The sequence below is a fragment of the Cnephaeus nilssonii genome, assembly GCF_951640355.1.
Source record: "Cnephaeus nilssonii genome assembly, chromosome: 4".
Lineage (NCBI taxonomy): Eukaryota > Metazoa > Chordata > Mammalia > Chiroptera > Vespertilionidae > Cnephaeus > Cnephaeus nilssonii.
In genome coordinates, this window is record NC_137075.1 from 65,523,694 (window position 1) to 65,545,955 (window position 22,262).

The 22,262-nt window shown below is 49.9% G+C and overlaps 1 protein-coding gene across 2 annotated transcripts in view; it reads right to left on the reverse strand.

The window, feature by feature from the left end:
- MEGF11 (multiple EGF like domains 11) overlaps nt 1-22,262 on the reverse strand; it is a gene marked incomplete at its 5' end in the record, with an annotated part of 356,031 nt that overhangs the window by 164,331 nt on the left and 169,438 nt on the right. For both annotated transcript variants that reach the window (XM_079769267.1, XM_079769268.1), the window contains one exon: nt 17,899-17,991. In XM_079769267.1, coding sequence (XP_079625393.1) covers nt 17,899-17,991 — 93 coding nt within the window. The remainder of the gene's footprint in view (nt 1-17,898; nt 17,992-22,262) is intronic.

The window sequence follows — 22,262 nt, forward strand, 5'->3', positions numbered from 1 at the left end:
GGACAGTGAACTGGCCCCCTGTTAAAAAAGTTTGAGGACCCCTGCACTAGACTATTAGACTGAAGGCACTGTGTGGGCATGAACTTGCCTATCCATCTATAAATCCTCAAAAGAGCCTGGCTTAGCAATCGTCCTCCATGCATAAAGCAACTTCTGTTCTACTAAGTCAAAAATAGACCAAGTACTAATAAGGTTTACCCACACACCAACCTTCTGGTCTTTCCTTTTTCTTATCATTCGGGTCTTGGCTCAAATGTCCCCTCCTCAGGTAGGCCTTGGCTGGCCACCCTGCCTCACCCAGCACTCTGTTTTAGTGTCTTCATACCAAACTCTGAAATTCCCATGTCTTTTTCTGTGCTTGTTGGTTGTCTCCCGCACTAGAAGGTAAACTCCATGAAGGCAGCACTCTGTCTTGCTTACTGCGTCTCCCCAGCACCTGGAACAGGCACACACAGTAGGCATCCCACACAAATGGATGAGCTACGTGAAATGTACTTCCAGATGAGTGGATGAATGAAGGGTGAATGGAGTCCGCGTTCCCTGAGCCTTCTCCCTGATGGCTTTTGGGAAACCACAGGAAGGGGCTTACCTCAGAGCTACTCCCTGGCCGCCTTTCCAAGCCACGCAGAGTTAGACAACTGTGTCCTGGGGCCCCCCAGGCAAGCTGCAGGCCTGGAAGGTCACCCAGCGCGCCCCAGTGGTCAGACTAGAACCTCACTTTCCTAACTTGCTGTCTCCAGCTCCTGTCTCTCCCTTGCCCTATCAGCCCTTTGATTTAAGGTGGTAACTTTTCCAGGGAACAGCAGAACCTTAATAAGAACTCGGTTAGGCTGATGGATGACACAAAGTTGGCACCAGCCTCAAGGTCAGAGGGAGTTATTTTAAACTATTCAGATTTACTAGAAGGGGAGCACGTCAGGAGGATTTAGGGGCTTGCCTCCTGGAAAGACATGTAGCCATGTCCCGGAGCAATCTAAGACGGACACCTCCCGTGCAGTCCACCCACACCTCTGCCCCGCCACCCGGAGATGGATAGCGAGGACTCCAGCGTGAGGGGTTTATTGGGAGCTGGACAGATAAATGTGAGGTTTGGGATTTGGGCAAAACGTTGTCCCCTCTTCCCTGTGGGGGCCCTCATCCAAGGAGGGGCTGTGGAGCAGGCTGTCCCTGAGAGGCCGTGCCTTTCTGTGGTCAGCAGGCTGTCTCTCATCGCCTACAGCCTCTGGGGACCCAGCCCTCCTAAGCCCCCGTGATGAATCAGACCCACTCTCCACTCCCTATGTCTTCCTCCTGCGGGGCCCCACCATCAAGGGCACATTTCCCCATCTCAGCTGCAGTGCCCCGGTTCAGAGGCCTGGGCTGCCTTGTCACTTCTTTCCCATGCAGACCTGGATCTTTCTGGAGCTCAAGGTTCCTCTCCTTTTCAGAGTCTCTAACTAATCAATCCCTGTCATCCTTCAAGGCCCATTTCAGGCCTCCAGGGAGACCTCCCTGAGTCCCAAGGGCCGTGGTCGGCAAACTGCGGCTCGCGAGCTACATGCGGCTCTTTGGCCCCTTGAGTGTGGCTCTTCCCCAAAATACCACGGCCTGGGCGAGTCTATTTTGAAGAAGTGGCATTAGAAGAAGCTTAAGTTTAAAAAATTTGGCTCTCAAAAGAAATTTCAATCGTTGTACTGTTGATATTTGGCTCTGTTGACTAATGAGTTTGCCGACCACTGCCCCAGGGGGACACAGGCTCTGAACTCCGGGCCCCTCGCTGTGGCACGCGTGAGTATCTGCAGAGAAGAGGGTGCAGCCTGTGTCCTTGCTGAGATCCAAATGCTCGCCTGTAATATCCCCCCACCTTCCTCCTCGTCCATACCTCACACCTGGCGTTGTCAGACCCGCTGTAGGTGCTCAATAAACATTTGCTGAACCAAACTGAATGGCGTGAACACCTAAGTTTAGTACAAACTTAACATTTTTTTTCTTCTTCACATGAGCTTAGGTGCTGGTCAGGTGGAGAAAGAGCTGGAAAAGGACTTTCCTTTTGTATATGGAGTATTTCAAGCATATTGCAAAGTTCAGGGAAAATTAAAACATAGTATATTCATCAAACAAGTCTTAATACTCCCCACTTTTGATACAGATGTTTTTGTTTTAGAATAAAACATCACACTGCTGAACCTCCTTGTGTGTCCCTCCCTATGACTTCCTCCTCCCCCTGAGTACCTAATCCTGAATTTAGTGTTTATCATTTCCATGTCTGTTTTAATTATTTTTTTTTTACTACATCCAGATGCACCCATAAATAACATACTATTTTGCATGCTTTTAAACTTTATATACATAATACTGTATGGTAGGTATGTAGCCCTCTGCAACTTGCCTTTTTCACTCAATATTATATCTTTGAGATTCATCCAAGTAGACAGGCATGATGCTAGTTCATTCTTTTAAACTGCTGTGGAGATTCCACTGTGTGAGTATATTACCATTTCTCCATTGCCTCTTGAGGACCTCTAGGCTGCTGGCAGCTTTTCGCCGTTACAAACTATGATACATTGTTTGCACACATTGAGGTCTTGGGAGCAGAGTTTCTCAAATTTTAGGTTGTAACCCAGAAGAGAATCATGAAATCAATATAAAGGGTCACAACTGTCACTTTAAAAAAATTCAATAGAAGAGACTTTAAAATATCAGTGTGTGAATACGTATGTGCTAGAACACAATATAAAACACATTTCTTAATCTCAGTTGTGGTAGAAAAAAATCTATTTGAGACACATTTTATGGGGTTGGTATTATCCTCAGGTTTATTTAAAATTACCAAATTGCTCCCTAAAATGGTACTGCCAATTCAAACTCTTCCCAGTGGCATATGAGAGTGTCCATTTGCCGGCATCCTTATTAACACTTGGTATTACCAGACATCAGTTTTTTTTTCCAACTTTATGGATGTGATTTGGCAGCATCTCTTAGTTTTAATTTGCATTTCCTTGATTACCAGTGAGGTGGGCAGCTTTTCATATGCTTATTGCCCCAAGATATCCTTTTCCTATAAAGTGCATGTTTATATTCTTTGCCAGTGTTTGAATTGGGTTGACCTTATTGATTTGTAAGATTTTTAAAATATATATTGTGGGTATTAATTCTTTGAGAATTATGTGTGTTGCAATTATCTTCTCCCAGTCTGTGGTTTCCCTTTTCACATTGCTTTGCTAGATCTGACATCCTGATTCACAATGAGGCAAAGGGAATCATGTCAGAGGCTGACTCTGAGTCAGGAAGTAGGTCTACCTGCATCTCCAGAGCCCTGAATATTGCAGGCCCCTAGTAAATGTTTGGTGAGCATAATATAACTCACTAGGTAACTCTATCAGATTTGTCCAGCACAGAGCAAGGGCTCTTTGGAGACTTAATAAACTGAGTCATGGTTTTGCTGCACCATAAGAAAAGTCTCAGTGTCCAAGCAGAGAAATTGTGAGGAGGATATCGTCATTGCTAAAAGAGCACTGGCTTTATGGAAGGGTTTCTTGCAGGGTGCCTATAAATATGAGTTGATTTAACTCAGAATTCAACTTATGGCCAGTGTTCCAGGAAACAAACGTGTGTCTCTAACAGGTGACCCAGGTCTCTTGACATTCCTGTGAGCTCACAGAGGCACAGTGATTCTTCATACTTTACAGATAGGCCAAGAAAAAGTAAATGTCTTGTCCAGGTCATACTGAAGACAGGGGCCAGGGCAGAACTGGATCCCACATCCCCTGATCTCCATCTGATAAAAAGTTGGAGCAGCCCTAGCTGGTTTGGCTCAGTGGCCAGAGCGTCGGCCTGCGGACTGAAGGGTCCCGGGTTCGATTCTGGTCAAGGGCATGTACCTTGGTTGCGGGCACATCCCCAGTGGGGGGTGTGCAGGAGGCAGCTGATCGATGTTTCTAACTCTCTATCCCTCTCCCTTCCTCTCTCTAAAAAATCAATAAAATATATATTTTTTTAAAAAAAAGTTGGAGCAGTGGGTGTTTTAAAGGCAACAGACCCCTACACTCTTAAATGTAGGTGAATACGGGGAGCCATCTTAGGAAGAAGCCTATTACTGGCTCAAGGGCAGGGATAAGTCCAAATATTTACATCCGTGTCCCTGGAATACATGGCAAAAGAAGGACAAAATCATATCTGGCAGGACCTCTGAAGAGGACCAGGAATGAGAGCTTGCACGACTCAAAGGTCCGCTTGCCTGGGCTTGGAGCTCCTGGGGGCAGGAGCAGGGTCTTACCCATCTCCACCTGCCCAGAACTTAGTGTACTGGCACATGGAAGGGGCTCAAGAAGTGTCTACTGAATGAATGGATGTAAAAACAGATGGATAAATGGATGAACAAATGGATGTGTGCATAGATGGATAGATGATGGAGGAAGAGATGAATGGACAGATGGATAAACTTATACATGGTTAGACAGATGGATGCATGGATGGATGGATGCATGGATGCGGAGTTGGATATTTCACATTTGGAAGAAGCCCTAGGGAAGGATTGGTCTCAACAGAACCACTCACGTAAGCAGCCAAATCTGGAAATCCTGTCTTGTTGCTACAGCTATTCATAAAAAATACCGAGTGGCATAACTGCAAGAAATAATTGCTTCTAATTGCGCTGACTTATTCTGGCCATATAGTAGACATATTTTTATAACTTTATTAATTATTCAATTTGAGGCCTATTACCCAGCCTGCCAGAATGGGCTTTCCTTATTAGAGGGTGACAGATTCCCCAGTTCTGGGCTGCCTCTGCTGCTGCAGCACTGTGGGCAGTTGCTGCCTGCCTTGGGGCCCTACCAGTGTCTGAGAACTGGAGATGGAGAGCACAGCTCCCGAGAGGCAGGCTGGGAGTCAGATCCCGGGACCAATAGATGCAGCTCCAGGTTCTCTGCATGGTCTGCCTCATCTGGTCTGGCCAGGGAGTCAGAAAGGTGTCAGGACATGTCCAACGCAGCCTCTGTGGGTCACCCTCTTTCCCTGATCCATTTTTCATCAACTCTTAATCATAGTGGTCTCCCCCCTGCATCCAATCTGCTTCCCACACAATGCCAAGATAATCTGCCATATGTTATTTGAACACCTCCAGCCAGGGACAGGGGAAGGAGAGCATGGTCCAGCTGGCCTGGAGGGACGAGGCAGGACTGGAGGTGTAAATCAGAGCTTGAAACGCGCCCCCCCCCCCCCCCCCCCCCCGCCTCCGTTCCTATATCTAGGCCCAGATCTGGTCACAGGTTACTTGGGAGAAGAAACAGGAGGTTGCCCTATTAGAAACAATGCAGACACAGATGATGCAAAATGAGCCTTCGGGGCTCCCCAAGGCCCATGGGATAAAGCCCAAGCCCCTCGGGCTATTGCTGTAAGAGCACCACACCACCTGGCCTGCAGCCACTCCCACTCCTCCTCAGCAGCACCCTCTGCTTCAGCCACCAGAGCCTGCTCACCATTTAGTACCTTTGCTTATGTGAGTCAAGAATGCCCCCTCTTTCCACACCTGACCATTGAAGCTTCAAGTCTCATCCTTCTTCGAGCTCTGGCTCCACTGCCTTCTTAGCCTCTTTCCCACTTTACTAGTTAGATGCAATCTCTGCCTTCCTCTGAAGGACCAACCTGACGCCTGGTCTCACACTGCAATCCTTGCGGGCACGTGTCTGGGCAGCACTGGGCGGTAAGAAGCTTTGGAAGATCAAGGGACATGGCTTCAAATTCTCCCACACATCCAGCCAGGAGCCCCCCCACTCTTCCCCAGTCCCAGCACCACCACTTGAGCATCATCAGAAAGAACAAAAACATGATAAAGGGGGAGAACACATCCACTGGACCCCACTTGGTATGGTGTTGAATGCCTGCCCAACGTGTGCCTGCACATGCTGGGCACCAGATGCCAGAGACAAGTAAGACCTCCTTCCATAGAGATGGTCTCAGGGGCTGGGGGCTGAGAAGGCAGCAAATATGCAATCAAATGATAATCCCCAGGGTAGCGTGGACCAGCTGGCCATGTGTATACAGTCCAGGTCTGTGGGAATCAGGAAGCATCACAGCAGAGGTGGCATCTGAGCTGGGCTTTGAAGGCAAAAGAGCAATGGGTCAGTGGATAGAGAAGGGTTGAGAGAGGGGAAGAGGAGGGGGGGGGGTGGATGATGGGAAGTGAAGCTGAAAACTAGGCAGGCATCAGGCCCAGAAGGGTCTTGAAGGACTGATCAAGGAGCTGGGGCACTTCCTGGCAGGTAAAGGGGGTCCAGGAAGTGACATGATCTAGTTTCCATCTTAACCACTTCCCTACCTCCCACTTAGGGGAGGGGCTGGAGCGGGAAGGCAGAGAGCCCTGTAAGGAAGCATTAACCAGAGTTGCAAGTGTGGTCTCCAGGGAGTTCAAATCCTGATTCTGCTTCTTCCTAGCTGTGTGCCCTCGGGCCAGGTACGTAACCTTCCTGAGCCTCAGTTTGTTCATCTGAAAGATGGGGAAATAATAATGAACAATAACGAATAATGAAAGGGATAGCATGTACAATAAGTGCTGGATATGAGTTAGGAGAGAAACCTAAGCTGACGTAGACTAAGCAAAGCCCGGACTTCCTACCTTTCAGCCTCAAATGTCACCTCCTCCACAGCCCCGTGTTCCGGTTGGAATGTGCCTCAGTGGAAAGAGCACACACTCTGGAGCAGCCCAGTGAGTGACTCACTGTCCCTGGACCCCAGCCTCCTCAACTGTGAAGTGGGTGGTAATCCCCACCTCATGGGCAGTGGGGCGGCAGGAAGATGAAATAAGATCTTCACGTGGTGCCTGGCCCACAGCCGGTCTGGGCTGGCTGGGACTGAACTGAAAGTTCTTTGAGACAAGGCAGCTCTTGCAGAGCCTGACCTGCCATCAGCAGGTTCCTCCAGGCCCCAGAGGATGCACTCCCCCCCCCCCCCCCCCGCCCCCCGCTCCCCCCTCCCCCTTCCCTGCAGGGCTCCAGGCTGCCCTCCAGGCTGTTGGGGCAGGTGGGAGAGGTTCGTGATTCCCTTCTCTAAGGAGCTGTGTTTCCCATGGAGACCCAGCCCACGTGCCCACGCTGGGAGTGGAGGCCACGTGTGTATGTGTGCGTGTGTGTGTGCATGGGGGTGGGGTGGGCACAGTGTCCTTTTCATGCCCGAGTGGAGCCGGGAGAGGTGTCAGCACCAGCTGCCAGCCCCACACGATGACGCCAACTTGGCTCCTGGCCCTCTGTTCCGCTTTTGTCAGATTCCAGGCGGGTTCTCTCACCCTCCTCCCTCTTCCCAGATCTTGGGACTCCCTGTGTGTAATTTATTTATTAATTTTGCTCTCAGGGAGCAGAAGGCCAGAGCTGAGCTGGCCAGGATGTACCTCCCATCGCTCCTCTGCAATAGTTCCCTTGAACACACAGCTCATGCACTCAGGCTACCCAATGTCCATGGTTCTCCGGTAAAAACAACAACAAAAACATTGACTTTCAGGCTAGGCTCCACAAGCTAGGGCCTTGCCCAGCCCTGCTCAGATGGGACTGGCCCCCATATCTCTCCTGTGTGAGAGGCAGGGGCAGAGGAGGGGGGAGGGAAACCTCTAGAGGCTGCCCCAGGCCCCCTCTCCCCACGGCCTCCTTGGTTCCTTGGACCTGGGAAGGGGGCTCTCAGAAGGTCTCCCCTCCTTCCTGGTGAGCAGCATCACAGGAGTACGACTCAGTCTGGGGACAGAGATGAGGTGGGGGACCAGCTGCCTTCAGTCCTGGGTACTGGGGTCTCCACGGGCTGCCCCAGCTCAGCCTCAGCCTCACCCCTACGATGGTCTGGGCCCTGTGAGAGCAGGGCACCCCATGTCTGCTCTCTCTCATTTCTCCAGGAAGAAAGAAATTCTAGAAGGGAGGACACGACCTCTTCACGTCTTCCAGGGCACAGCCGAGGCCAGGGTGTCCCAGAAAGAGGGAGCAGGGGCTGGGAGAGGTGATGGCCGAGGGGGAAAGGGGCAGAGAGGCCGGCAGATCCGTCCTCCTGCCATCGTGCCCCTGCAGGACTCAGGCTGGGGCTGAGTGGAGGTCTCTTTCAGCCTCCATCCCCTGCTCCTCACAAGTGACTTGGTTCTCACATTTCTTAGCTCCCTTCCTCTGTGTCCTGTGGAAAGAGTCCGACAGACCCAGCCCTGACACTCACCAGCTGTGGGACCTCAGGCACTCGCTTAACCTCTCTGTGCCTCAATTTCTTTTCTCTTTCTTTCTTTCTTTCTTTCTTTCTTTCTTTCTTTCTTTCTTTCTTTCTTTCTTTCTGCCTCAATTTCTTAATCTCAAATGAGACCATAGCACATATCTGATTCCTTCCTTCCCCCCGCCCCCCCCCCCCCCGCCCCACCTCCCGGCATCATGATGGCTTTCCTGAGCCACCCAGCTGCCCCTCCCATAAAAGCCTAAGCCTTCTCTCTCCCTAGACTCTTCCTCCTCCCTCTGCTCTGAACTGGTAGTTCTCACTTCTGTTCAAATTCCTGAGGATGGGGACTATGCCCTCCTCAACCCACTGGTACCTGGCAGTGTTGGCGTCTGAGAAGTACTCAATAAATGTGCATTAAATGGAACTCAAGGGACAGAGAACATGGAGCGGGAAGGGAGACAGCCAACTGGGCCTGTGGCCCAGCTACTGAATTCCTTTGTGTTCAAAATTAGAATTCTGAGGTGACTAGCAATCCTCTGACGCACAGGACCTCGAACAAGCATTTGTGCCGCATCCACAGCTCCCTTCTGTCCGCGTCACGGTGGCTGCGCCCCGTGTGCGGTGCTGACACGGAGCCCACCAGCCCGGGGAGGCCCACGGGCACAGCAGATGCCGGCAGACGGCGGCCCAGGCGGTTCTGTGAGGGCCGCGGGCTGGGCAGAGAGGAGCGGAGGACCAGCAAGTGTAATTGCTTTGTGGTGATTCATCTGAAGTCGCTTTAACCTTGACAACCGGCTCAGTGTAGTGAATAAAGAGCCCAAGAGAGCTGCAGCCTCCTGGTTGGCAAGACGCCCCTCTGCACGCCCCCTCCCGGATGAAGCAACCCAGGGCTCACCAGGAGCCCCCACAGGGGGGTGGCGAGGTGTGAGTCATAAGGCTGCCCCCTTCCATGGCTGTTCCCCTTCCCACTCCTCTTCCAAGTCCAAGGATAAAGAGAGAATCACCATAGGGCCGCGCATGCTGTCAGTGGGGTGGGTGGGGAGAGTGGCAGAATGCCCTCCCAGAGGTCAGCAGAAAGGTCATCAGGGCCTTGATAAGGTGACATGATACTGGATTTTGACTTCCTAGAAACAGAGCATCATGGGATTTTAGAGCTGGAATAGCCACACAAACCTTCCTCTCATTTTACAGGTGAAACAATTGAGGCTCATAGAGAGGGGGGCTTAGCTAGGGTCACCCAGACAGCGATGTGACCCGAAGCCGGCTCTCCTGCATGTTATGACACGGGAGTTCCAACCCTTTGGAGGCAGCATGGAACTGTGGGAAGAACACAAGTCCTGGGTTCTAATCCCAGCTCTGCCACTTGCTAGCTGGGTGACTATCAGAAGTTACTCCACTTCCCTGCGCTTGGATTCCTTTGCTTGTGAAATGGAGATCAAGCACATGACCTCTCCAAACACCTGCCACGGTGGGAGCAGAAATCCCCATTCACCTTCCCTTCCAGGCCCTGTGGCCCCCCTCATACTTCTTTCTGACCTCCTCCCTTCTCCTCTCCCACTACTCACCTGGGCTCCGCACCAGGAAGGATCCCCTAAGCCTTGGCAGAGGCCCTTCCCAGCACCTCTGTGTGGCTGGGCCCACTCGCTTCCCTGCTTGGTCCTGCCTGTCTCCTTTCTGACCCCCTCAGCTGCTCCAGGACAGAGGCAGGAACCCCGGCCCAATCCTATAGCTTTGCTCTGACCCCACGTCCTGCTGCCAGACTGTGCCGTCTCCAGTTCATCAGGGAGAAGTGTGTCCGAGGCCCCTGATGTACTTTCCGAGCCAGGAAGATGGCAAGGTTGGTCCCTCTGGAAGTCCCCAATCCCAGTGCCCCAGCCTGGCCTCCAGGCCTGCGCAGAGAAGGAACCAGGAGAGTCTGAAACCTTTAGGTCATCTGCACAGAAGTCTGAAGAACAGCTTGGCCTGTTTGCTTTGCTATAATGAGACCCACCTGCCTCTAGGACAACTCTAGCCTTGATCTCCAAGGGCAGCTGGTAAGAGGCAAAGGCATGGGAGTCAGGAGACCCAGGATTAAGCTACAGCTCTGCCACCGCCTCCCTGGGTGACCTCGGGCAAGCAGTTTCCCTTCTCTGGACCTCAGTTTGCCCGTGTATGAAATGGAAGGGCTAGACCAGACAATTTCTGAGGTTCCTCCCAGACCTTGATTTCATGGTTTCAAGTTACATCACGAGACCTCAGTGGCCAGAACTTTGGATTTGGAATATTAGACCATACTTCCTAGCACTCCATTCAAGGAATGCGTGGAGATAGGCTCTCATATATGTGAAGACAGCTGCAGGAAAACAGACCACTCAAGCCAGTGAAACGCGGGTTGCATGAGCCTCAGCTCTCAGCTCTTATAGGCCAGCACTGAGCATTGTGGGAAAGTGCAGAGGCTGTGGAACATCCCAGATGAGGTAGCATGAGCCCCTATGCCAATCCTGAGCCCAGGAACCCAGGCACAGACAGTGGGGGTACAAAAGACAGCCCAGCATGCTGGAGGGAAGACTGAGTCCCCCACAAATGCAGTGGGGAAAGGGCTTGAGCCCTGATCCCTCTCTAAACCATCCTTGCAAACAGTCGCCAGCTTTGGCAGGTCTAATTCTGGTTATGGTCTTCCTGCCTTTCCCACTGCTTCTCAAGCTTCACCCCTAAAATAACCCTGCCTCCAGGGATGCCTGATGGCATAGCCACAAAGGTCCACCAAAGGCTCACATTGTCACATTTAAAAAAATAAATGTCAATTCTACATTCAGTTCTATCACAAACCTGTATGTTTTAATATAAGAAACAATACTTAAATTACTCATCAGGTAACAATGTGCCATTGCACGCTGAAAAATGTAAACTCTGTACTGTTTTTTTTAACTCTATAATTCCAAAAATCATTAGCAGAAGTTTTTTTCAACAAATGGTGCTGGGAAAACTTGATATCCATGTGTAAAAAAAACTGAAGTTAGACCCCTACCTTATACCATGTGTAAATTTTAATTCAAAATGGATCAAAGGCCTAAGTGCATGAGCTTAAACTATAAAACTCTTAGATAAAAACATAGGGGAAAGCTTTATGACATTGGATTTGGCAATAATTTCTTGGATTTGACACCAAAAACACAGGCAACAACAACAACAAAATAAACTGGAATTTATCAACATTAAAAACTATTAACAGAGTGAAAAGGCACCCCACAAAATATTTTCAATCATATATCTGATAAGGATTAAAATCCAGAACATATAAAGAACACGTACAACTCAGCAGCAGCAACAACAAAACAATCCAATTTTTAAAAATGGGCAGATAACTTGAATAGACGTTTTTCCAAAAAAGATACGCAAATGGCCAAGCAAGCACATGAACACTAATCAACAGGGAAATGCAAACCAACACCACGGTGAGATCCCACTTCACACCCATTAGGATGGCAATCATCAAAAACACAGAAAATAGCAAGTGTTGACAAAGATGTGGGGAAATCAGAATGCTGTGCATTGCTGGTAGGAATGTAAACTGGTGTATACACTGTGGGGAATGGTATGGCGACTCCTTGAAAAATAAAGATAGAATTTTTATATAACCCACCAAAACACTCTGGGTATATATCTCAAAAAAGCAGGGACACAAAGAGATATTTGTACACCCATGTTCATAGCAGCATGATTCACAATAATCAAAAGGTAGAAGAAACCAAAGTGTCCATTGACAGATGAATGGATAAACAAAATGTGGTATATACACATAAGAGAATATTATTCAGCCTTACAAAGCAAGGAGGTTCTGACACTGCTACAACATAGACAAACCTTAAAGATACTATACTAAGTGAAATAAGCCAGTCACAAAGTGACACATATTGTATGATTCTTCTTATATGTGATAACTCAAGTAGTCAAATTCATAGATAAAAAAACAGAATGGTGGTTGCCTGTGGCTGGGGGGAGGGGAAATGGGAAGTTAGTGTTGAATGGGTACAAAGTTTCAGCTGGGGAAGATGAAAAAGTTTTAGAGATGGATGGTAATAATGGTTGCACAATAGCGTAACTGCACCGAATGCCACAGAACTGCACAATTAAAAATGGTTAAAATGATAAATTTTATGTTATGTATATTTTACCACACGCAAAAAATTTCTAGGTCGAAAAGCATTAATCCCAGGCTAGTTTAGGAGCGTGGGCGTATTTCTGAGCTGTTAAATGTTTTATTTGAATCTGCAAGGATAGCCAACAGCCAAGGCAGCCAGGGGTCCCACACACCGTTCAAGATAAGAACACATTTGACTTGGCAGAAGCTACTCCTGGTGGTGCCCAACTTGGTCCTGCTGCCTTCATTCCTCAGCCGGCTCTGCAGTCCGCCTCCTGCCCAGCACTGGGGGGAGGGAGATGCAGTTTCGACAGATAGTAAGACACTGTGTAGTGAGCTTTTCTGTCCTGCCGCCTGTCTGTGCACGTGGATGAAACCAGTTTAGTGGAATCTCAGAATGTGAGAGATGGCAGGGAAATTGGGGAAAGGGGTCTCTGTCATGTCTAACCCAGCCCTTCAGGGGAGGCTTGAGACCAAAACCACAACATTACCCCATAGCCCAGAACCCAAACTTCAAAGCATCATGGGAGGGGAAGCTGAGAAGCAGCACCCAAGAAATACAATAATTAAATAATACACTGAAGGCTTAAATTTCCAAGTTGATTCTTTGGTAACATTTATAAAAGTTAACAGGGCATATTTAATTTAGGAATTGGCTCACGTCCTTCTCCTTACAGCTGAAACCTCATAAATGAAATATACTGGATCACTGCCCAGCGCGGAAATAAAAGTTATGAATAATGTTTCTATCTCAATCATTGTCACTGCTTTAATATTCCTAATTACTTTAAAAAGCTAGATATTCAATATAGGAAAACTTTTTTTCTTTTTATCTCCACTTGTGAGATTAGTGCAATTTAATAAGAGTCACTCTGTCGTCTTTATTCAGGGTAGACTGACATTTCATCCTTTTACTCTTCATTATTATATAGGATGGAGGTTTATGACCAAGCATGCAGCCACTCCATTTCCCCATATTGGTCCATCTAACATCTCAGAATTACCCACAGTAGCTGATGTGTGTCCACCTACCAGGCACATCAGCATCACCTCACCTCCTTTATGGAGCAGAAAGAAATTAGTTCAGGCCTTAAAGAAATTAAGCCATGGAGTTATATGTCTATAAGAGACTGAAAAGCCCCCACGCCCACACCAGTACTGGATTCGTCCCCTTCGCAGCCATCAGAGTCATAAATCCCTTGGCAGCCACAAAGGGCAGGGCAGGGGCAGGCAGCAGATGACGGATCTTTATAACCCTCCCTGCCACTTCCAGGAATTTAACCTAAGAAGAAATTGGGACAAGTGGGCACAGATTTATGCACAAGAAGAATTACTGCAGTATTTTTACACAGGGCCACGGTCCCTGAACCACGTGTCCAAAAATCTCTAGAAAGTCCATAGGAAAATTGTTTTAAGGTCGGCACCAAATTTCATTTAGAAACAAAATCTCCATGGAACTGATTTGTGGTTGTAGCCACGAGATGTGATCAGTTACATGTCACTTCAGAAGAATTATTATATTTCATCCCAGGGTACTGCCCCACTGAGGGTGTGTGTCATTTATGATATAGTCACCGTACACTTTTCTAAACTCTGAAAAAATATAAATTGTGAAACCAACAGGTCCCAAGGATCTGGGATAAAGGGTGGTGGGCCTCAAATAGTGAAAAATCATGAAGAACCTAAATGCCCATCAATAAGAGACTGGTTAAATACTTATGGTAATGCAGAGAATGAAATTCTATAAGGCCATTAAAAACTGGAAGGGACAATTCATGTTTGTTGACAAGGAAATGAATACATGACATGAAGTTGAATTTAAAAAAAGCAAGTCACAGAAGAGCACATACATTTGATCTAAATAATGCACGTTGTATCCAGATCCAGATCTAAGTGCAAATGTGTTCAGAAATAACAGGGAGGGCAAGCCCCCAACTGCCAGGAGAGGCTACGCCTGGGTGTGTGGGTTTAACCTGTTTGTTTACACTTTTGGTGCCATTTGAATTTTCTTTTTAACATGAACAGGTATAACTTTAGAATCAGAAAACAACAAGAATGCCCAGCTGCCATTCTCAGTGGTTGAGCGTCAACCTATGAACCAGGAATCACGGTTTGATTCCTGGTCAGGGCACATGACTGGGTTGGGGGCTCAATCCCCAGTGTGGGGTGTGCAGGAGGCAGCCAATCAATGATTCTCTCTCATCATTGATGTTTCTCTCTCTCCCTCTCCCTTCCTCTCTGAAAGCAATAAAAATATATTTTTAAAAAAGAAAACAACAAGAATGATGCTTTCGATTGAACAAAAATGAAAGCTTCCCTGCAAGGGTGTCACCTGCATAGACATGTCTATGGACAGATCCCAGTCAGAAGTCTCCAGAGATACAGACTGCACTGATTGGAACACCACCCCCACGAACACAGGCCTCACAAAGACCCGACCGCACTGTGGAGCGCACGCAGGCCGACAGGCGTCACCGGCACAACAGCAAACAGCCTCAGATTGCTGGGAGCACACCCAGCCTCAATGTGTCCATGGCTGATTCCTCCATCGTCACAACAATATCTCAGGGCCACAACTTTCAAGCAGATCCTTCCTTCCCCTGTGAGCACCTACGGCTTCTAATCCATTTCAACCTAGGACTGCACTAATAGAGGCTGAGCATCTAGAAGGAAGGAGAGCATACTCATTAAGTGTTTAGGTTTAGGACCTACGTTTTTGCTTGACTGATAGTCCCAGTGTTACTATTTACTAGCTGTGTGTCTATTGCTGGTTGCTTAACCTCTCTATGCTTCAACTTTCTTATCTGTAAAAGAGGGCTAATAATAAACCCTACACCATAGATTTGTTGTGGAGACTAAATAAGAAGATAAAGTGCCTAGTGCAGAGTAAAATTCAATAAATAGTATCCATCTTTATTATTATTTTTCCATACAAGCCTGCACTGATATGGCCAGACCTAGGAATAATAGTTTAAAAGGAATAAAGGCCAGACCTAGGAATAATAGTTTAAGACAGTGGTCGCCAACCTTTTGGACCTCACGGACCACCGGTTGGTGACCACTGGTTTAAAAGGAATAAAGCCCACAGCCAGTGGCGAGAAACCAGATGGGTAAGGCAGTTTGGGCCATGTCCTGTGAGAAACCAAGGAGCTTGGAGAATACAAACTAGGGGGAGGGAAGCGATCACTATCGTACAATATTTGAAAGGCTGATCCATGGACGGGGACTCTGGTTTCTCCTACGTGACCTCAGTGGCTATTATCAAGTGCTCTGAGATGACCACCTTCCCACACACAGTGGCCTTGTCCACTGAGCTCCTTGGAAGAAATTCCAACATGGCAGGGAGGGCCATGGCTGCCCTGGCCTTTATCATGAGTGAGAACCAACTGGTGGAAGCCAAAGACAGATTTCCACTCAAGAGAGAGGAAAACCTCCCAAGAGTCAGAATGTGCTTCCCGGGGAGGCAGTGAGCTCCGTGTTAATGGGGGGATTCAAGCAGAAGGTGGAAAGCTCATGGCAGGGCGTCTAAACAGTCACTGCTCTGAAGGATTTTGAGAGTGAGACTCTATGAATTCCCTTCATTCAATGCGGCTGTCCCTCAAAACAGGGTAGGAATGCGTCTTTTAGGACTTCCTATGGACTTAGTAGTACATGCCTTTGAGTAGACCCAGGGGTGGTGGCTCTTCGACCCATGAGGGTGGATTTATTGAGAAAACAGCTGTGGCTGCTCAGCACCAAGTCTGATGACTGGCTTGAGGGTGGGGAAAGCGGGGGGCCCTGTTTTGTTATATAAAGTAGCAAATCTGTTTCCCTACGTGCTTGATCAACTCACTCCAGAGGCAAAGTTTACTCTAAACCGCCTGGTCCTGTTCATCGAATGCTGCCTTCATTCTAGTTCCTTCCCCAGACCAGAAACCCTGAGAGGCACAGACCAGGCCTGAAAAACCCTCCAGGGCCTGCTCCCTGCCCAGCACAGACCAGCACATCATAAGCACCAAACAACACTGGTATTGAATGGTGATTTATATGCACTCGGGGCCCCTGGGACTCGGGATGTATTTCAGCCTCCAACAGGCTGCCCTTGACATTATAATCCAGCAGCAGCAAGCAGATCTGTCCCAGCAGAGCTCACCTAATCCAACTTAGATGGCTCTTCATCAAAGATTCATTGTAAGAAAAATTACACAAAACAGAACAAGGGGGGGAAAGCTCTCAGGTATTTCAACCAGCATGTTTCCTGTCGTTCCCAGAAAGACTGGTTGAGCACACTCCGTTAACTCGCGTGTCCCTCAGGTTTACCCTTCATTGTCTGGAGGAGTCCCTGGCCCTGTCTCAGTGTGGCACACCTCAAAGCGGTAAAACTGACGGGAGGAGGAGCTCGCCTATGCCCGCCCCCCCCCCCCCCCCCCCCCCGCAGTCACCAACACATTGGAGAGTCTTTTGAACCCAAATAGACCTTGGACTCCCTGATCCGCGATAACCACCCAGGCTCAAAACAAAAGCACACCCAGCCTTGCTTTGGTCGCTATGCTCTCAGATACCAGGCAGACAGGGAGGCTCAGGGAAAGGCCTTTGGACAAAAAGGACCATAATTAGATGTTTCCACCCCAGCAGAGAGAGAGAAAAAGGGCAAAAGCACCACATGGGGCCACCCAACATTCCCTCTCCGTGTTTTCACCATCATCGTAGTCACAGTGGCTTCCAAAGGTGGGCCAATAACAGGGCTAGACCCCTAATGGATTAGCTTAGCTATGTGATCTACGCAAGTCACAATAAAAACACAGTCACTCTACACCATCTCAACACTATCAAGCCCTCTTTGAAAATCAAATAAGACCATGTCTTAACCAATCATTGATTGCAAGATGCACCACTGGAAAGGGGGTCAGTTGTAAGTATTTAGGGGAAATCAGCCAGAGGGGAAGGATTTGCCTTCATCTGGGCTCTTGGCAGAGGACTCCCCTGAGCAGCTGTTAGGAAGACCCATCCTCTCATTGGCCAGCCCCACAGTGGAGACAATGTCCTGGGCCGCTGTGTGTCACCTGATCAGTCCCGAGAGCATCCGCCTCACTCCCTGCTCCCCAGGAAGCCTTCCCCAGAGAGATGGGAAACACAGCGACTTGCCCCTACAAGTGTCCCGTTCTCCACCCTTTGGGCAGGGGCATCCCAGTGCCCACCAGTCTCATGAATCAGTCCCCTGAGCCTCCATGAGCACCCACACAACTAAGCCTTTGGAGTAGCAAAGCTAAGGACCAAGCCTTGACCACAGTGACTTCCTGAGTCTGCACCCTTGGGTGGCATCTCAATTTCACTTCAACCCTTCAAGACCATAGCTAGAGGTGTTTTATCAAAAGCCAGAGTTGTACAGATGACAGCACAATCCCCACACATACACACACAACACACAATGCCCCTCCAGACCTCCACAAACCGTTACCCCCACGCCCCTCACACTCTCTCCTCCAAGTACCATCATGCACCGAACTGCAGGGAGGCCTTTTCCCTGATGCCCGCGCTAGCCTAGGCAGCTGCAGCCCAACACGAATAATTCAGCCTGTGCTCAGCCCAGGCCCTCCTGAGCCAGAGCCAGGGGGCCGTACAACCCTCAAAGACCCCAGACTCACCGCTGGAGCAGTCGGGTCCTCCCCAGCCAGGCTCACAGTGGCAGGTGTCGGGGGAAACACAGCGGCCGTGCACGCACTCCTCCGTACACAGGGCTACAGGGGGCCGGGAGAGAGGGAGGAAGAACAGGAACAGACGATGAAAACCAACCATCTGGTCAAGGAGCATAAACCACTTTATAATGACTCCCCCAGGCCCACGGATGTGCCGAACGCATCACTGGCTTTGGAGAAAAATCAAGCCACCTCAGACCTCAGCTATTTAATTAACTCCGAAATGCATCCCACAAGAGTGTGCTTCATCCCAGCCTTGTTTCCTCAGATGAAACCCACGCCTGAAGAATGGCAGCCTGGGTGGCTTTTCAAGAATATTTTCTCCAAGGCTTAACACTCGGAGACTCTCCACAAAGCCTAACCCCCTAAATCCACACCCTTGCTCTTTCCCCATCTGCTCGGGAAATGACCTGTCATGCCCATCATTTGCTTTCCCCAGTTGCTTTCTGCCAAGGCCCTGAAATCCATCAGGCTACCTGAAAAGAATAGGCTCCGCTCTTGCTTCCCCCACCTCGCTGCCCTCCTCCCCAAATGTCCCTATTTTGAGGCTCTCAAATGTCAGCAAATCTGCAAAGTACACAAATGCTGAGAAAAGGCAACTGCTAATTATAAGAAAGTAATTAAGAAAGACATCCACGATAATGATAATTGTAATTAGGAGGTGCCTGGCAATTTCTTATCATGCAGTCAAAGGCTATAGCCTCCCGAGCTGGGAGGCAACAGTGGCGAAGTTTCCATCAACTGCTCCGGCGCGGAGATGGCTTATTGGCAGTAGTCTGAGGAAGGGAGAGATTACGGCTCTCTTCCTCTGACATCCACGTTTCCTCAAGGTCATCTTTGCTCCCGAGAGATCTGCCCCCACCATCTAACCCATCAGTGAAGGATTACAGAAAACCCCAGGGCCACCCCCACCAATTCTGTGAGCTTGGGAAGTCAGCAGCTACCACCCACCCTGCCCGTTTCTTAGGAGGGAGCTAGATGAAGCACGTTCCTCGGACAAGCAGCTAGAGCCCTCTCTCTGCCTAGCACTGGCCTGGGGAGCAGGGGACCCCCGATCATAAAGGTTGTCCCTGAGCTACAAACACCCCCTGCTTCCACACCCACTGCCTGGCTTGAGTACCCACCGAGAAGTTAGACCACAAAGCCCATTTTACGTTGGTGTGGGGTTCTCTGGCCCCTCCTGAACACACATGCTGACCCTGAGGTTGTGGCCTTAGCTTTGGCCAGGCCCCCAGGCAAGGCAGACCCAGAAGAGCCACTTCAGATGCCCCCTGGTGAGTGGTCTGCAGTCAGCTTGTCCTATGCGAGCCTGGGATGTGGTGTGTCTGGGGAGAGCCCTGGCACCCGAGTCCTCATGGGTACAAGTGGCTTTGGGCAGAGTTCTGGTTTGTGTTGAAGACTTCCACAGCCCCTCCCTTGGAGCTCCGGGGCCTACCAGCTATCCTACTTCTTGCTGGGGAAACCGGCCGGACCCTGACCCCAGCGACCAGCTCCTCTTCGAACCACGTGAGCTGCTCACCCGGCTGCTGACAAGACCCCAGCTGGTCATCCCTGCTGCCCTGGCTCCCCGGGCTCCCTCCAGACTTTCCAAACAAGCTCGAATCGGTCAATGTTCCCAGTATATGCTCCCACCATGTGTCCATCCACATCCCCTGGCTGGGCCCAGCCAGCTCCCAGCTCTGGCCTCAGCTGCTCCCTCTTCCCTCCATCTCTCACTCCCACCGGCTGAGGTCCCAGCTGGGCCCCTCTGCCTTCCAGCAGACCCTTCCCATCAGCCTGTCAGATCAGCTCATGACACCTCCACCTGCTTTCTGACCAGAAAGCAGCTCCTTGATCCCTGGGGGTTCTGTCAGGTATAGAGAGGGCAGTGAACCTACCAAGTGTCAGAGAAAATCAAGTCCAACCCCGTCACTTTAAACATGGAGAAACTGAGGCCTCAGTGCCCTGGACCTCATGGACATAGGTGGCCTCTTGGCCAGGGAGGAAGGAGCTGGGGGATGAGGATCCTGGAGACAGAGGCCTGTGAAGGCAGAGGGAGGTGAGAGGTGCCCAAGACCATGGGGCCTTCACATGTCACCCAGATGGGACGTCCTCCCCTGCCCAGATGCCTCAGGGGCTGGGGGAGCCAGGCCAGAGGGAACAACATAGGGGTGCTGTGGTTGACCCCACGAGGGTGAAAGCTGGAGAGAGAGGACAGAGGAGCACCTACAGGGTGGGCCTGAGCAGGGGGCTCAAAGCTGCTCAATGGAGGGATTGGGGAGGGGAGGGGGAAGACCACCAGCACCCTACCAACCCTCGCCTTTCTCTGACCCTAAAAACCTGACCACCGACCCACCCCCTGCACCTCTCCCTCGCTGGAAGTGAAGGCCTTCAGGTGCACTGAGCAGGCTCCACTCCACACTGCCTCTCCCCGTGGGCCCGCCCCAGCTCAGCCCTGTATCCAGCACCCTGAGGACCATCGCCCACAAACCCTTGGCCTGACTCCACGTGGTCCCTCCGGACCTCATTATCCCTCCCGCTCCTCCCCCTGGTATTATGCCTGGGCTATTTGTTTGTCAAAACCTCAATCCGTTCATATTTCATAGGTGCTGTTTAGACAGTGTTGTTTGAGGCATGAAATATTGATAGCAAATACCCAGCCTCAGATGGCCGTATTTGGCATTTGGGCCACTGTGTGTCTGTGTACGTGGTGGGGACAGACTGGGACGGAGGTGCTGCAGGGAGAGTCTCCTGAGGAGGGTTGGCTGGAGGTGAGACCCATGACCCTGGTGCTGGGTGGCTGACTCCCACGCCAGAACTCTGGGGTTACCCAGCAGGGGCAGCCCCGCTACAGAGGGCAGGGATTTATATAGCAACTGCTCTTAGAGCATTCTCTCTGACACCAGCCCCCATCCCCACCAGCTGACCCCCTAAGTGGGGCTGAGTCTGCCTCCCTGATCTCCCTCTTCTCTGCTCCTATAACTCAAAATGGGTGCATTTGGTTGAGTCCCTCTTTCCCTTACCCACAGCCATCTGCTGCTCGTGACAGGCTGTGTGACTGAGGCCAGGCCCTCTCCTGGCCCCGCTGAGAAATCTGAGCTACTGCTCTCTTAGCTTCCCCCAACCTACTGTCCTGCCTTGGTCCTACTTCCAACACCCCAGGTGCCACAGGCATTTTTAGCGAGAAACAGCTTGGTGTCATGGTTAAGAGCACAGACTGCACTCAGAAAGCCAGCCTGGACCCAGCGATGCTACTTAGTAGCTCTAGACCGGGGGCCAGTTACTATCCTCTCTGCGTCAGTCCCATCTGTTCAATGGGGGACGGTGACAGGACCGGCCTCAGGCTGTGTGTGAGGATGAAATGAGGTGACCAAGGACCCAGAGCAGTGCCTGGGTATATACAGTAAGTGCTGTATGAGTCTTGCTGTTATTATCTGTAGGGTGTCCTCAGACCTGGGGGAGGGTCCTTGCAATGGCTGAGCCTCTTTTATCCTCCACACGAAGGTCATCTCCCTCTCTCTCACCTTTCACTAAGGTCCTGGACACATGGGGTAGGCTGTAGGGACCTGTTGACAGACCACTGGTTGGGGATGGTGTGAAGGGCAGCTCCAACTCTACCCCTGGTGGAGAGGCCAGGATAATAGATGAGCTAAGTTACAGTTACAAGTATAGGACAATAAGCAAGTGTTGACTCTTCCATGCCTCAGTTTTTTCATCTGTAAAATGGGGACAGTAGTACAGTCATACATCACACAACAACGTTTCGGTCAATGACAGACTGCATATATGACAGGGTCCCATAAGATTACATAGTGAAGGGTTTAGCAGAAGCCTTTTCTTACTCTAACAAGCCTCTTTAAAAGTTTGAAAACAGCCCTGGCCAGTGTGGCTCAGTTGGTTTAGCATCATCCCTGTGCAACTGAAAGGTGGCCCCCTCCTCTCCCTTCCTCCTCTCCTTCCTCCCTCCCTCCTCTCCTTCCTTCCTTCCTTCCTTCCTTCATCATAAACTTGCTTATAAGCAGATAATGTATCATGAACATTTCTCTCTTTAATGAAAACCTTTTGATGCTGGGGACCATGTTTTCAAGCTTTTATTTATTTTTAAAATTATGTTTTTATTGATTTTAGAGAGAAAGGAAGGGAGAAGAAGAGAGAGAAACATCGATGTGAGAGAGAAACATTGATGGGTTGCTTCTCGATGGGGGATCAAACCCACAAACCCGCAAATGTGCCCTGACCCGGAACTGAATCGGCCACCTTTCAGTTGCACGGGGATGATGCCGATTCAAATGGGCCAGGGCACATTTGTGGGTTTGTGGGCTGGGAGGGGCGGG